Source organism: Panthera tigris, chromosome X (assembly GCF_018350195.1).
Source record: "Panthera tigris isolate Pti1 chromosome X, P.tigris_Pti1_mat1.1, whole genome shotgun sequence".
Classification (NCBI taxonomy): Eukaryota; Metazoa; Chordata; class Mammalia; order Carnivora; family Felidae; genus Panthera; species Panthera tigris.
The window spans coordinates 56,882,686-56,896,798 of record NC_056677.1 but is presented as its reverse complement, the minus strand read 5'-3'; the positions used below and the strand labels follow the sequence as shown (position 1 = coordinate 56,896,798).

Here is a 14,113-nt window from a genome sequence, read left to right as displayed (position 1 = left end):
ATCCCTCCGGCGGGTCTGACTCCCTCCCGGTGCCGCAGGGCCCCTCCCAAAGCGGATCTCCGAAGGAAAACCGAGCTGAGCCTGCCCCTCCCGCCCCTGTGCACCTTGCCCATCCACCCCAGCTAATACGCCAGATCCCCAGCACCACAAGCCTGGCAGTGTGCAAGTAGCCCAGACGGGCCACGCCACCCCACAGTGAATCCCGCCCCTAGCAGAGGCGAAGAGAAGTCACACACCAGTGTGACTGTGGCCCCAGCGGTGGGATAGGGGCAGACCTCAGGTCTGATTGCGGCCCCGCCCACCAATGCAAGTTATTCAAGACAGCACAGGGGAAGTAACCCGAAGTCCAGCACCACTCCAGGGACTATCCAAAATGACGAAACCGAAGAATTCCCCTCAAAAAAACGTGCGGGAAATAACAACAGCTAACGAACTGATCAAAAACGATTTAAACAATATAACAGAAAGTGAATTTAGAATAACAGTCAAAAATTAATCGCTGGGCTTGAAAAGAGTATAAAGGACAGCAGAGAATCTATTGCTACAGAGATGAAGGGACTAAGGAACAGCTAGGAGGAGCTAAAAAATGCTATTAATGAGCTGCAAAATAAAATGGAGACAACCACAGCTCGGACTGAAGAAGCAGAGGAGAGAATAGGTGAACTGGAAGATAAAATTATGGAAAAAGAGGAAGCTGAGAAAAAGAGAGATAAAAAAATCCAGGAGTATGAGGGGAAAATTAGAGAACTAAGTGATGCAGTAAAGAGAAATAATGTACGCATAATTGGTATTCCAGAGGAGGAAGAGAGAGGGAAAGGTGCTGAAGGTGTACTTGAAGAAATCATAGCTGAGAACTTCCCGGATCTGGGGAAAGAAAAAGGCAATGAAATCCAAGAGGCACAGAGAACTCCCTTCAGACGTAACTTGAATCGATCTTCTGCACGACATATCATAGTGAAACTGGCAAAATACAAGGATAAAGAGAAAATTCTGAAAGCAGCTAGAGATAAACGTGCTCTAACATATAAAGGGAGACCTATAAGACTCGTGACTGATCTCTCTACTGAAACTTGGCAGGCCAGAAAGGAATGGCAGAAGATCTTCAATGTGCTGAACAGAAAAAAATATGCAGCTGAGAATCCTTTATCCAGCAAGTCTGTCATTTAGAATAGAAGGAGAGATAAAGGTCTTCCCAAACAAACAAAAACTGAAGGAATTCGTCACCACTAAACCAGCCCTACAAGAGATCCTAAGGGGGATCCTGTGAGACAAAGTACCAGAGACATCACTACAAGCATGAAATCTACGGACATCACAATGACTCTAAACCCATATCTTTCTATAATAACACTGAATGTAAATGGACTAAATGGGCCAACCAAAAGACATAGGGTATCAGAATGGATAAAAAAACAAGACCCATCTATTTGCTGTCTACAAGAGACTCATTTTAGATCTGAGGACACCTTCAGATTGAGAGTGAGAGGACGGAGAACTATTTATCATGCCACTGGAAGTAAAAAAAAAAAAGCTGGAATAGCCATACTTATATCAGACAAACCAGACTTTAAATTAAAGGCTGTAACAAGAGATGAAGAAGGGCATTATATAATAATCACAGGGTCTATCCATCAGGAAGAGCTAACAATTATAAATGTCTATGCACCAAATACGGGACCCCCAAATATATAAGACAATTACTCACAAACATAAGGAACCTTATTGATAAGAATGTGGTAATTGCAGGGGACTTTAACACTCCACTTACAGAAATGGATAGATCATCTAGACACATGGTCAATAAAGAAACAAGGGCCCTGAATGATACATTGGATCAGATGGACTTGACAGATCTATTTAGAACGCTGCATCCCAAAGAAACAGAATATACTTTCTTCTCGAGTGCACATGGAACATTCTCCAAGATAGATCACATACTGGGTCACAAAACAGCCCTTCATAAGTATACAAGAATTGAAATCATACCATGCATACTTTCAGACCACAATGCTATGAAGCTTGAAATCAACCACAGGAAAAAGTCTGGAAAACCTCCAAAAGCATGGAGCTTAAAGAACACCCTACTAAAGAATGAATGGGTCAACCAGGCAATTAAAGAAGAAATTAAAAAATATATGGAAACAAATGAAAATGAAAAGACAACAAACCAAACGCTTTGGGATGCAGCGAAGGCAGTCCTGAGAGGAAAATACACTGCAATCCAGGCCTATCTCAAGAAACAAGAAAAATCCCCAATACAAAATCTAACAGCACACCTAAAGGAAATAGAAGCAGAACAGCAAAGACAGCCTAAATCCAGCAGAAGAAGAGAAATAATAAAGATCAGAGCAGAAATAAACAATATAGAATCTAAAAAAACTGTAGAGCAGATCAATGAAACCAAGAGTTGGTTTTTTGAAAAAATAAACAAAATTGATAAACCTCTAGCCAGGCTTCTCAAAAAGAAAAGGGAGATGACCCAAATAGATAAAATCATGAATGAAAATGGAATTATTACAACCAATCCCTCAGAAATACAAGCAATTATCAGGGAATACTATGAAAAATTATATGCCAACAAACTGGACAACCTGGAAGAAATGGACAAATTCCTAAACACCCACACACTTCCAAAACTCAAACAGGAAGAAATCGAAAGCTTGAACAGACCCATAATCAGCGAAGAAATTGAATCAGTCATCAAAAATCTCCCAACAAATAAGAGTCCAGGACCAGATGGCTTCCCAGGGGAGTTCTACCAGACGTTTAAAGCAGAGATAATACCTATCCTTCTCAAGCTATTCCAAGAAATAGAAAGGGAAGGAAACTTCCAGACTCATTCTATGAAGCCAGTATTACTTTGATTCCTAAACCAGACAGAGACCCAGTAAAAAAAGAGAACTACAGGCCAATATCCCTGATGAATATGGATGCAAAAATTCTCAGTAAGATACTAGCAAATCGAATTCAACAGCATATAAAAAGAATGATTCACCATGATCAAGTGGGATTCATTCCTGGGATGCAGGGCTGGTTCAACATTCGCAATCAATCAACGTGACACATCACATTAATAAAAGAAAAGATAAGAATCATATGATCCTGTCAATCGATGCAGAAAAGGCCTTTGACAAAGTTCAGCAACCTTTCTTAATAAAAACCCTCAAGAAAGTCGGGATAGAAGGAACATACTTAAAGATCACAAAAGCCATTTATGAAAAGCCCACAGCTAACATCATCCTCAATGGGGAAAAACTGAGAGCTTTTTCCCTGAGATCAGGAACACGACAGGGATGTCCACTCTTAACGCTGTTGTTTAACATAGTGTTGGAAGTTCTAGCATCAGCAATCAGACAACAAAAGGAAATCAAAGGCATCAAAATTGGCAAAGATGAAGTTAAGCTTTCACTTTTTGTAGATGACATGATATTATACATGGAAAATCCGACAGACTCCACCAAAAGTCTGCTAGAACTCATACATGAATTCAGCAAAGTTGCAGGATACAAAATCAATGTACAGAAATCAGTTGCATTCTTATACACTAATAATGAAGCAACAGAAAGACAAATAAGAAACGGATCCCATTCACAATTGCACCAAAAAGCATAAAATACCTAGGAATAAATCTAACCAAAGATGTAAAAGATCTGTATGCTGAAAACTACAGAAAGCTTATGAAGGAAACTGAAGATATAAAGAAATGGAAAAACATTCCCTGCTCACGGATTGGAAGAATAAATATTGTCAAAATGTCAATACTACCCAAAGCTATCTACACATTCAATGCAATCCCAATCAAAATTGCACCAGCATTCTTCTCGAAACTAGAACAAGCAATCCTAAAATTCATATGGAACCACAAAAGGCCCCGAATAGCCAAAGTAATTTTGAAGAAGAAGACCAAAGCAGGAGGCAGCACAATCCCAGACTTTAGCCTCTACCACAAAGCTGTAATCATCAAGACAGCATGGTATTGGCACAAAAACAGACACACAGACCAATGGAATAGAATAGAAACCCTGGAACTAGACCCACAAACGTATGGCCAACTCATCTTTGACAAAGCAGGAATGAACATCCAATGGAAAAAAGACAGTCTCTTTAACAAATGGTGCTGGGAGAACTGGACAGCAACATGCAGAAGGTTGAAACTAGACCACTTTCTCACACCATTTACAAAAATAAACTCAAAATGGATAAAGGACCTGAATGTGAGACAGGAAACCATCAAAACCTTAGAGGAGAAAGCAGGAAAAGACCTCTCTGACCTCAGCCGTAGCAATCTCTTACTTGACACATCCCCAAAGGCAAGGGAATTAAAAGCAAAAGTGAATTACTGGGACCTTATGAAGATAAAAAGCTTCTGCACAGCAAAGGAAACAACCAACAAAACTAAAAGGCAACCAACGGAATGGGAAAAGATATTTGCAAATGACATATCGGACAAAATCTATAAAGAGCTCACCAAACTCCACACCCGAAAAACAAATAACCCAGTGAAGAAATGGGCAGAAAACATGAATAGACACTTCTCTAAAGAAGACATCCGGATGGCCAACAGGCACATGAAAAGATGCTCAACGTCGCTCCTTATCAGGGAAATACAAATCAAAACCACACTCAGATATCACCTCACGCCAGTCAGAGTGGCCAAAATGAACAAATCAGGAGACTATAGATGCTGGAGAGGATGTGGAGAAACGGGAACCCTCTTGCACTGTTGGTGGGAATGCAAATTGGTGCAGCCACTCTGGAAAACAGTGTGGAAGTTCCTCAAAAAATTAAAAATAGACCTACCCTATGACCCAGCAATAGCACTGCTAGGAATTTACCCAAGGGATACAGGAGTATTGATGCATAGGGGCACTTGTACCCCAATGTTTATAGCAGCACTCTCAACAATAGCCAAATTATGGAAAGAGCCTAAATGTCCATCAACTGATGAATGGATAAAGAAATTGTGGTTGATATACACAATGGAGTACTACGTGGCAATGAGAAAGAATGAAATATAGCCCTTTGTAGCAACATGGATGGAACTGGAGAGTGTTATGCCAAGTGAAATAAGCCATACAGAGAAAGACAGATAGCATATGGTTTCACTCTTATGTGGATCCTGAGAAACTTAACAGAAACCCATGGGGGAGGGGAAGGAAAAAAAAAAGAGGTTAGAGAGGGAGAGAGCCAAAGCACAAGAGACTCTTAAAATCTGAGAACAAACTGAGGGTTGATGGACGGTGGGAGTGAGGGGAGGGTGGGTGATGGGTATTGAGGAGGGCACCTTTTGGGATGAGCACTGGGTGTTGTATGGAAACCAATTTGACAATAAACTTCATATATTGAAAAAAAAAGGAAAGAAACTGAAAAACAATGATTTGCATTATTAAAAAAATTTTTAAAAAAATATTCCCCTCTAAAGAAGGACATTCCAAAGGCTTTTCCGTGTTCCAGATAAATCCCTCGAGGTGATTTTGAAGTCCCTTTCCTCAGCCTGGCCTTCAGTGCTAAAGTTGAATGATTAAGACCCTTTCCAATGTAACTATGCAATTAACTGTCAAGAACTTCCAGGTCTTTAGAAGACGGTGTTCCTAAATGCAAGGGGGGCGGGTGGGGGGGGGGGAAGACTGTGTTAGTAACTTTCATACAGTGTCCTATAACAATGTTTCAGGGAACCTCAGCTGTAGGGAGCATACTGAAACAAAGTATCATCAGAGAAAAGGTGTTCACTTGGGTCTACGTCCATCACTTCCAGAGCTGATCCCAACACCAAATAAGGGAGTGTTTAACAACAACAACAACAACAACAACAACAACAACAACAACAGCAACAAAGAAGGGGGCAGGAGAGGATCCAGAAGAGTCCAGCCTCAAAATGCTTGAAAACCATTCATCTAGAGATGCTCAAGGGGCCTCCTGGCCTTAGAATATTGTTTATTCTTTGATGGTTTAACATGAGGAACTAGGTTAATGTTACCTGGAGGCATAAGCTCCTGGGCTAATAATTAGCACAAATCCAATTTGGAAGAGGTTTCTCTGAGGACCAAAATAAATGCTTGCGACTAGCTGATAAATTCAACTCAATCCATGCTTGTATCTTGAACCAAAAAGTAAGTGGCAGAGGAGCCTAATCTTTTGAAGCAGCAGCTCCAAAACACAGTGATGATCTTCAAAGATGGCCAAAGCTGTCTTACATCAGGTTTTATCAGTACACCCAGTATTTTGAGCATGGAAATGTCCTTCTGTGTCTCCTACTTGGGAGATCTAAGGGTGTAAGAGAGCATCATTGTCTAAGGTGAAGATTCCTCCCCGAACCTAAATATATTCCTGATCTTTCCTTTGATCTTCTTCCTACACTTTTCTTTCTCTCCTCCAGTGCCACTTTCCTTCTCAGTTCCCATCCCATCCCTTTTCCCATTTGTTTATTACAGTCAAACACAGATTTTAAAGGCCCACCTCCCTGTGCATTCCTTAGGCAGTCATGACCTCTCATGGCCAAAACCAATTTTTACTTTAAAGAAGTCTCCCTACCTGTGGCATGTCACAAAATTACAAATGGCTAGAAGTGTTCTACAGGTTAGAAATCCCTGGGAAACAACACTGTAAGCTAGAGAAAAGGCTACCCCTAGTGAATCTTCAGCCTTCTCCACTGATCTTAAGAAGAACAATGATTTTATGGAGACTTAAAAGGATTTTAATTCGATTATTCTCCTGTAGAACGTCCAAATCTCTAACAGCTTTTTGAGCTATATGGGCAGTGACCAGGCTTACCTGTTTTGAGGAGTCTTTTTCTCTCAGGATCTTCATCTCCTGGTCAATGCTCTCAATCTCTTCTAAGCTGATACCAATCCACCTTTGAAGGTGAAGGAGGTAATATTCACGAACACGCTCATCATCTGCTTGACCACTTTCCACAGCAGATTTCAGTGCGGACAACCTATGCTCCACCTCCTTCTTCTGCTTGTATCTGTTGCACAGAAAAGCATTACCCATGAACTCAAAAACAGCGCTATTCCATCAAAGGAGGCCACAATAAGAGTTTACCTTTGCTGATGACCAGGCAGTGAGTATGCCAGTTTCCCCTTTGGCAAAAATACAGATTATTTACCCCAGAACTCACCACCAGGGCAGTTCCCTCAAGACTGCAAGGCAAGGAATGGATGAATAGGGGCTCAGAAATACATTCTAAAGCTGGAAAATTACAGATATAACCTGATCTGAGCAACTCCTCCCATCATCTTCCAGGTGGAAGCTCAAGGCTTAGTAGGTTAGATATTTAGTATCAAACAATGTCCACTTGGGAAGTACCACTTCAAGGAGTCACAGATTGCAAAACAGTCCCAGCTCTTCTGGCTCCTCCTTTTGCTAAGGGAATCATATGGTTTGAACCAAGGAAATACTCTATTATATTTTTCTCAAGTACAAGGTGCTACACTAAGTGCTTTTATTTACACTATCACATTTTTTAAAAGGTAAGCTTTATGCTTAACATGGAGCTTAAACTCACCATCTGACCCAGCCAGGTGCCTAATATAAAGACTCACAACCATCCTGCTTGCCTTTTTCAGGATACATTCTACATGTCATCTATCACTCATCTGAAAAATATTTACTGAGTACCTATTGTGTGACAGGCACTCTTCTCAGTGCTGGATACACAGCAGTGTATACAAGAAAGTCCTTGCTCTCCTGAAGTTTTCGTTCTAGTGGAAGCAGACAAAAAGAGATGATGAGTCAGGATGTGATAAGTGCCATGAAGCGGCAGCAAAAAGCAAGGTAAGGTGAAGAGAATGATGGCACAGAAGTAGAAGTGCTATTATATACAAGGTGATCAGGAAGAGGTGACATCTGAGCAAAGACTTCAGTAAGGAAGCAAGCCATGCCAATACCCATAAAAGTATTCTAAGGTGGAAAAGCAAATACGAAGGTCCTGGAGTGGGAGAGAGCCTGACCTGACATGTTTGCAAAACAGATAGGAGGCCGGTGTGGCTGGCGTGAAGAAGAATGACAGTAAATGAGGTAAGAGAGATAGCCAGGACCACAATTTGTAGAACCCTGTGTGCTCTAAGACCCCAAATATTAAACACCAGGATATTTTGAGATAGGAAAGCCACTGGAGGCTTTTGAAGAGAACACATGACATGAATAGAGTGACATGAAAATTTTTTTTATAAGGGCCAGTCTGGCTGCTGTACTGAGTATAGAATGTAGGGCGGGAGGTGGGAGGCAAGGATGGAAGCAGGGACATCAATTAAGAGGATATTGTCACAATATAAATGAGACAGTGACTTGAAACAGGGAGGTGGAGAGATGTGGATGTATTTAAAATAGAAAACAGATTTATTGGATGTAAGGGCTTGAGAGAGAAAAGTCAAGGAAAAGAATCTGGAGTTCTTAACCTGAGGTCCATGGATAGAGTTTGAGGGGAGGAGGTCCTTGAATTCCCTGAAATTTAATATAGAATTCTACCTTTTTATTTTTACAATTTTTTTGGCCTGGGAGAGATCTGTAGTTTTTATCAGATTATCAACAAGGTCCATGACCCATGTAAAGTCAAGAACCACTGCTCTGGAGACATTCTTTATTATACAAACTTTTAGGATCTTCTGATCCTTTTACCCAACAAATGGGGCAGTTTATATGTTACAAATAACTGTCACAGCATCGTCATTGGCAGCTTCTGAGCAAAAACAGCACAAAGGTCAATTTCTAGTTCATGAATGCTATTACAGACATTGATTGAGAACATTTCATTCTGGTCCCAATCCTACCCCCACCCTCTTTCCTGGATGTACCTACATCAGGAAAAAACATACCAGGGGCTTAGAATGTATACAATCCAGGGTAAATTCTGGGTCAGTTTACTGGTCCTCTGAGTAACGTTCTTGTGCTTCCTCTCCCATTCTCTGAATGCAGTGTAACCGTGCTCTCCAGCTGCTTCTTCACTGCCTCACTCCTACAATTTCACTCCTTGTCATCTTTGAAACTTCTAGCTCTTCCACTCCTGCTTTTTTGGCCAGCGTTTTTAAAACCTTTTTGTTTTAGTAAAAGAACCCTTTCTTCCTTCTCCTCCTTCTTTAAAGTAGGCTTCACACCCAGAGCGGAGCCCAATGTGGGGCTTGAACTCACGACCCTGAGATCAAGACCTGAGCTGAGATCAAGAGTCAGACCCTTAACCAACTGAGCCACCTAGGCACTCCAAGAACCCTTTCTTCTTGTGAGAGTTTATTTGGAACTCCGTAAGTAATAAACAGATAAAAATCCACCCTAGTTAAAATAGAGGAGGGCTCCCAACATCCCCCCTTACCCAGGCACTGTGGTGGAATCTTACAGTTCCAAGGGACAGATTGAAAATCACCATCCTAGACCTTCACCACTGTTCTAGATTTCCCATGGTGAGCCATTACATGGAAACACTCCCTACCATCCTAGGATCCCCAATGCCTGTCACCCTTCTGACTCTGGACAACTTTCCCCATTCCTTTTTTCTGGTCTCAGGCTGCTGCAGAGAGCTCATGAATTACAGATTTGTGTCAAATGAGTCAACAACAAATTCAAATGATCAAACTCTGGCCAAGCGGTCACTCTTGCTCATCTCTTTTTATTCATCTTTTGTGGATTCTATGCCACCATCACACGTGCCAGATGGCCAGACAATGGCCATCAATCTCCCTCTTTCCCTTAAAATCTCTGTAGTTTCACCTTTCCTCCTTCCCTCGTCTTTAAGGAGCTAATGTTGTTTTTACCAGGGCGATGTCTTTACCGTTCCACTTTTGCTATGAAACCTGTCACTACCCACATTTTCCCAGGCCTCACGCTATCAATCATCCTGGCATCAGCAGTTACAATTTCTCACTCTACTGGTGCCTTTCCCCCATCCTAGAAACACCTTCCTTCAATCCATAGTCTATCCTTTCAAATGACCATTCTTTTCTTTCTGTGCCTTGCTGGAATGAGCACAAGAACTGGGAATTTGAAGATCTGCGTTTAAATCCTAGCCCGAACACTTATGAGGTAACTCTGGACAAACAAATTCTCATATCCCATTTCCTTATCTCTAAAATAGAGATAATAAGCTACATGTCCTGGGGTTGTTAACAGAATCATATGGAACAATACACACGAAAGTACTTCGTAAGCAGCAACAGAATATAAATATTGTTAGAGGATGGGAAAATGGAGGCCAGGAGTGGCTAGATGATGCCCCACTTATTAAGTGGAGGAAATCAGATTGGTTACTCCAAGTCCAGGCTTTATGTGCAATACTGTATTGCTTCAATTTGTCTTATGACTACCGTGTAACTGTTTCTCCCACAGAAATTTCATGTACTTACTATAATCCTCTTGTTGTCTCAGGCTCTAGGGATACAGTAATACAATTATGATACTAAAGATACAATTAGTCAAGGTCTCTGACCTTTAGGAGTTCCTGGTTTACAGAATGACAGATAGTTACACTGTGATAAGTAACAAAAACTAAATGTTACAGTATTTAGGAGGAGAGCTTGGCAGGGAGAAGCTTCAAAGAGTACTTAACATTTGCTCTCTTTCCCAGGCTTCTAAAAGCACTTCTATCTATACTTTGCTGAGTGTCTTACTTCTGATTGCTCTTTCCTGCCTCTTTCTTCTCCCTTAATTTGCCCCAAGGTTTTATCCTTGGCATTTTTTCCCTCTCTGCACGTTTTTCCTTGGTAAACTATCCATACCCACCAAAAGCTCCTAAAGTTTTAGCACTAGCCACCAGTCTCCTCCTAGTTTTAGTTACATTGCCCTCTGTCTATGGACATGGCTACCCAGCTGGCACTTCGGAATCTAAGTTCAGTGAATCTAACACTAGACCCATCCATTACTTACCTAGCTTCTACTTCTCTATTTCTGTCACAAGAATGGAGGTGCAGATAATCAAACCAGACTCATACTTACTGTCAAAGTTGAGAATCAGTAGAGAGGATATGTGAAGAAACAGGTTTTGAGAGAGAAGATATACCATTTAGATGTTTTATGTAGGATGGCCTCAGTAGGTAAAGAGGGAAGACTTACAGAAAATAAAAAAGGATCTCAACAATGTGTTTTCTAAGCATACAAATGTTTCCTGCAAAACTAATGTCTTTGATAGCTGTCACTTCATTTTTATCTCTTCTTCCCAGCTGAAATACTATTATAACATGTCAATTTGTCTTTCTGCCTCTCACTTTCAGGATTCTATACACACATTACTTCCTTGTGCAGACCTCCGACCACAGTACTTTTAGCTTCTGCCCAACTGGACCATTCTGCATTCCCTGTACATACCTCAAGCGCCTTGGGCTTCTGCTCATGTTGTTCCCCCTGCTTGTCAACAATAAATATTTCTTGAGCACCTCGTCTTTGCCAGGCCCTGTGCTAGGCATACCACAGTGAATAAGAGAGAAATAGCTTCTGCCCTCAAGGAGTACACATTCTAGAGTAGAGGAGAAAGACAAAGCCCAGGACGACAGAAAAGTGAGGAGCATGTCATGCAAGGAGAACACATACAAAGACTGTAGTAGGAAGGAACTGGGTCTGTGCAAAGAACTGAAAGAAAAGGCAACTGGGGCTGGAACCTAGTGGAGAGGGTAAGCCTGAAGAGAAGCAGGTGCCAGACTGTGCAGGGCCTCATAGTTAGTGGTTTGGCTATTTCAGGTGAAGTGCTATTGGCCTACACTAAGGTATGATAGTGGAGATCCAGAGAAACAGAAGGACAGAAGATTCGTTTTGTAGCTAGAACTGGCAGGCCTGTCTGGTGGATGGGATGTAGAGATTCAGAAGGGAGGAAGTGAAGCTAACTCCTAAGTGAATGGTGGTGCACTCAATGAGATGAAGACCTAGGTGTGGGGGCACATTGGGAGTTAAAAAACCAAGGGTTCAACTTAGGCCATGTTAAATCTTAGATGTCTGTGAGTCTGAAGGTCAGGAAAGCTCTGGGTTCATGACATAAATGTGGGAGCCATTAGCATAAAGATAACGTTGTTATCTTGTCTGGTAGACATTTTTAGAAAATGTTCAAAGACCAAGCTTTCCAGCCAAAGAAATGCAAGTAAAAACAATGAGATACCTTTTTTGGTTTTGCCAACTGGATTTTCTAAGTGTTAACGTGCAAGCCCAGTGTGGTGGGGCATATTCTAAAACTTTGTTATTGTGGAAAGCAATGTTGCTACCATCAAGTCTTAAAATATTCAAACCCTTTGATCTAGTCACTGGTCCTTCTAGAAATCTATCCTAATGAAACAGTGACAGATGCAGTTAAAGATGTCTGTTCATACCACTACTTACAAGAGCAAAACCAAAAGAAACAAACGAGCCCCCCCCCAATCTATACATAGTGTAAATATTTGACAATAAAAGATTAGTTTAAATAATTGTGGCACAACTATAGGATGGAATATTATGTAACCATTAAATATCATGGTTTCAAAAGACACAGGGAAATGCTCACAATATGATGTTAGGCTTGAAGAGGATAAAAAAACTATATATACAGTATTATTCCACATTTATTAACTAAAGTAACTATATATCTGGAAGCAAATACATCAGGAAGTTAACAAAGATCATCTTTGAGTGCCAGGATTAAGGCCTTTTTTTCAATTCAAAAAATACTGGTTTTCCAATTTTCTACAATCAGTATTTCTTTTACATTCAGGAAAATCTGTAATTTCCATTTTTGACCATAATTCAAGGCTCTTCTCAAGTGCATTGCATCCTGAAACTTCATCCTCATCCCTCCAACCAGATGTGCTCACTCCTTGGTCTTTCTCTACAACACTGTATCTCTATGGCATTTATAGTCCTTTTGGGGTAAAGTATAATTATTTGGATACCAAACTCACTGCTTAAACTACCTGTTACGTGCCAATGGGCTGCCCCCACCTTCTTACAAAAGACATGATGAATTCCACTTCCTATCAGTTTATCCCATTTCCTCAAAAATTATTCACTGTCACTAACCCTGAACTATATATACCACCTGAAATTATATTATTATTTACTAGCTTATTGTCTGTCTCCTCCACCAAAATAAAAGCTTCATGAGGCCATTGACTTCATCTGGTTCTCCATTACCTAGAACAGTTCCTGGTGCACAAGAAAGGCTCAATACATATTGGCCAAGTGAATGAACCAATTTTCACCTCTCTAGACCAGGCCTCTCCTCTGAGCTACATACTACCAGATACCTCTATCTGGAGGACTCCTAAACACCTTAAACGGCTCAATACCGAATTTTTACACTTCCCTCTCCCCTGATTTGTTCTTCCTCCTCTATTCCCCATCTTAATGAGTTCCACAAGCCATCTACCTATCACACAAACGTGGACATCTTCCTTGTGTTGCTTCCATCTACCCCACCTCTCAGAACTAACTGATCACCAAGTTTTCTGCCGATTCAACCCTTCTAAATAAATCTATCCCATATCTTCTGCCACTGCTGTAGTGAGGCCTCATTACTTGTGACCTAACTGGATCTAATATTCTCCCTCACACTGCTTCCTAACTGCTGCCAGTGTATGCTAGTTAAAATGCAAATATGATCGTGCTACTCTTTAAAAAAAAAAAAACCCAAACTTCCAGTGAATCCCAGTCAGCAACTGAAGTTTAGGTTCTTTAGCATGGCCTACTGGTAAGTGACATTTATAGACTAGTGACTATGTGCCAGATACTGTGCTAGCTGTTTTATGTGCTCTTATTTATGTTTCTTAATCCTATAAAACAGGTACAATTATTATTTTTACATGATTTCACATGAGGAACGCTGAGGCTCAGACAGGTTATATAAGTTACCCAAAGTCCAATGGCTTACAGGTAAAGCTGGGTCTCAAACCCCACTCTCTGACTCCACAACCTGTACTCAGCTACTAAGATATAACAGTAGCTGACTTTGAGTACTTACTGTATCAGACACTGTGCTAAGCGCTTTTTGTGTATTTCTCTTTTCATCTTCAAAACTACTTTATGAAGAAAGACCTATTGTTATCTAATTTTACAGCTGGGGAAATTAAGGCACCAAGTGATTAAGCAACTTACCCCAAGCCAGAGTGATAAAATGGTGGAACTGAGACTAAAACCCCTCCCCACATTCTTAGCAGTAGGGCTGTTC

At 40.9% G+C, this 14,113-nt stretch overlaps 1 protein-coding gene across 1 annotated transcript in view; it reads right to left on the bottom strand.

The window, feature by feature from the left end:
- The window catches only part of IGBP1 (immunoglobulin binding protein 1), a 38,775-nt gene that overhangs the window by 22,529 nt on the left and 2,133 nt on the right, over nucleotides 1-14,113 (bottom strand). Inside the window, exon 3 of the mRNA XM_042974621.1 lies at nucleotides 6,772-6,967. Coding sequence (XP_042830555.1) covers nucleotides 6,772-6,967 — 196 coding nt within the window. The remainder of the gene's footprint in view (nucleotides 1-6,771; nucleotides 6,968-14,113) is intronic.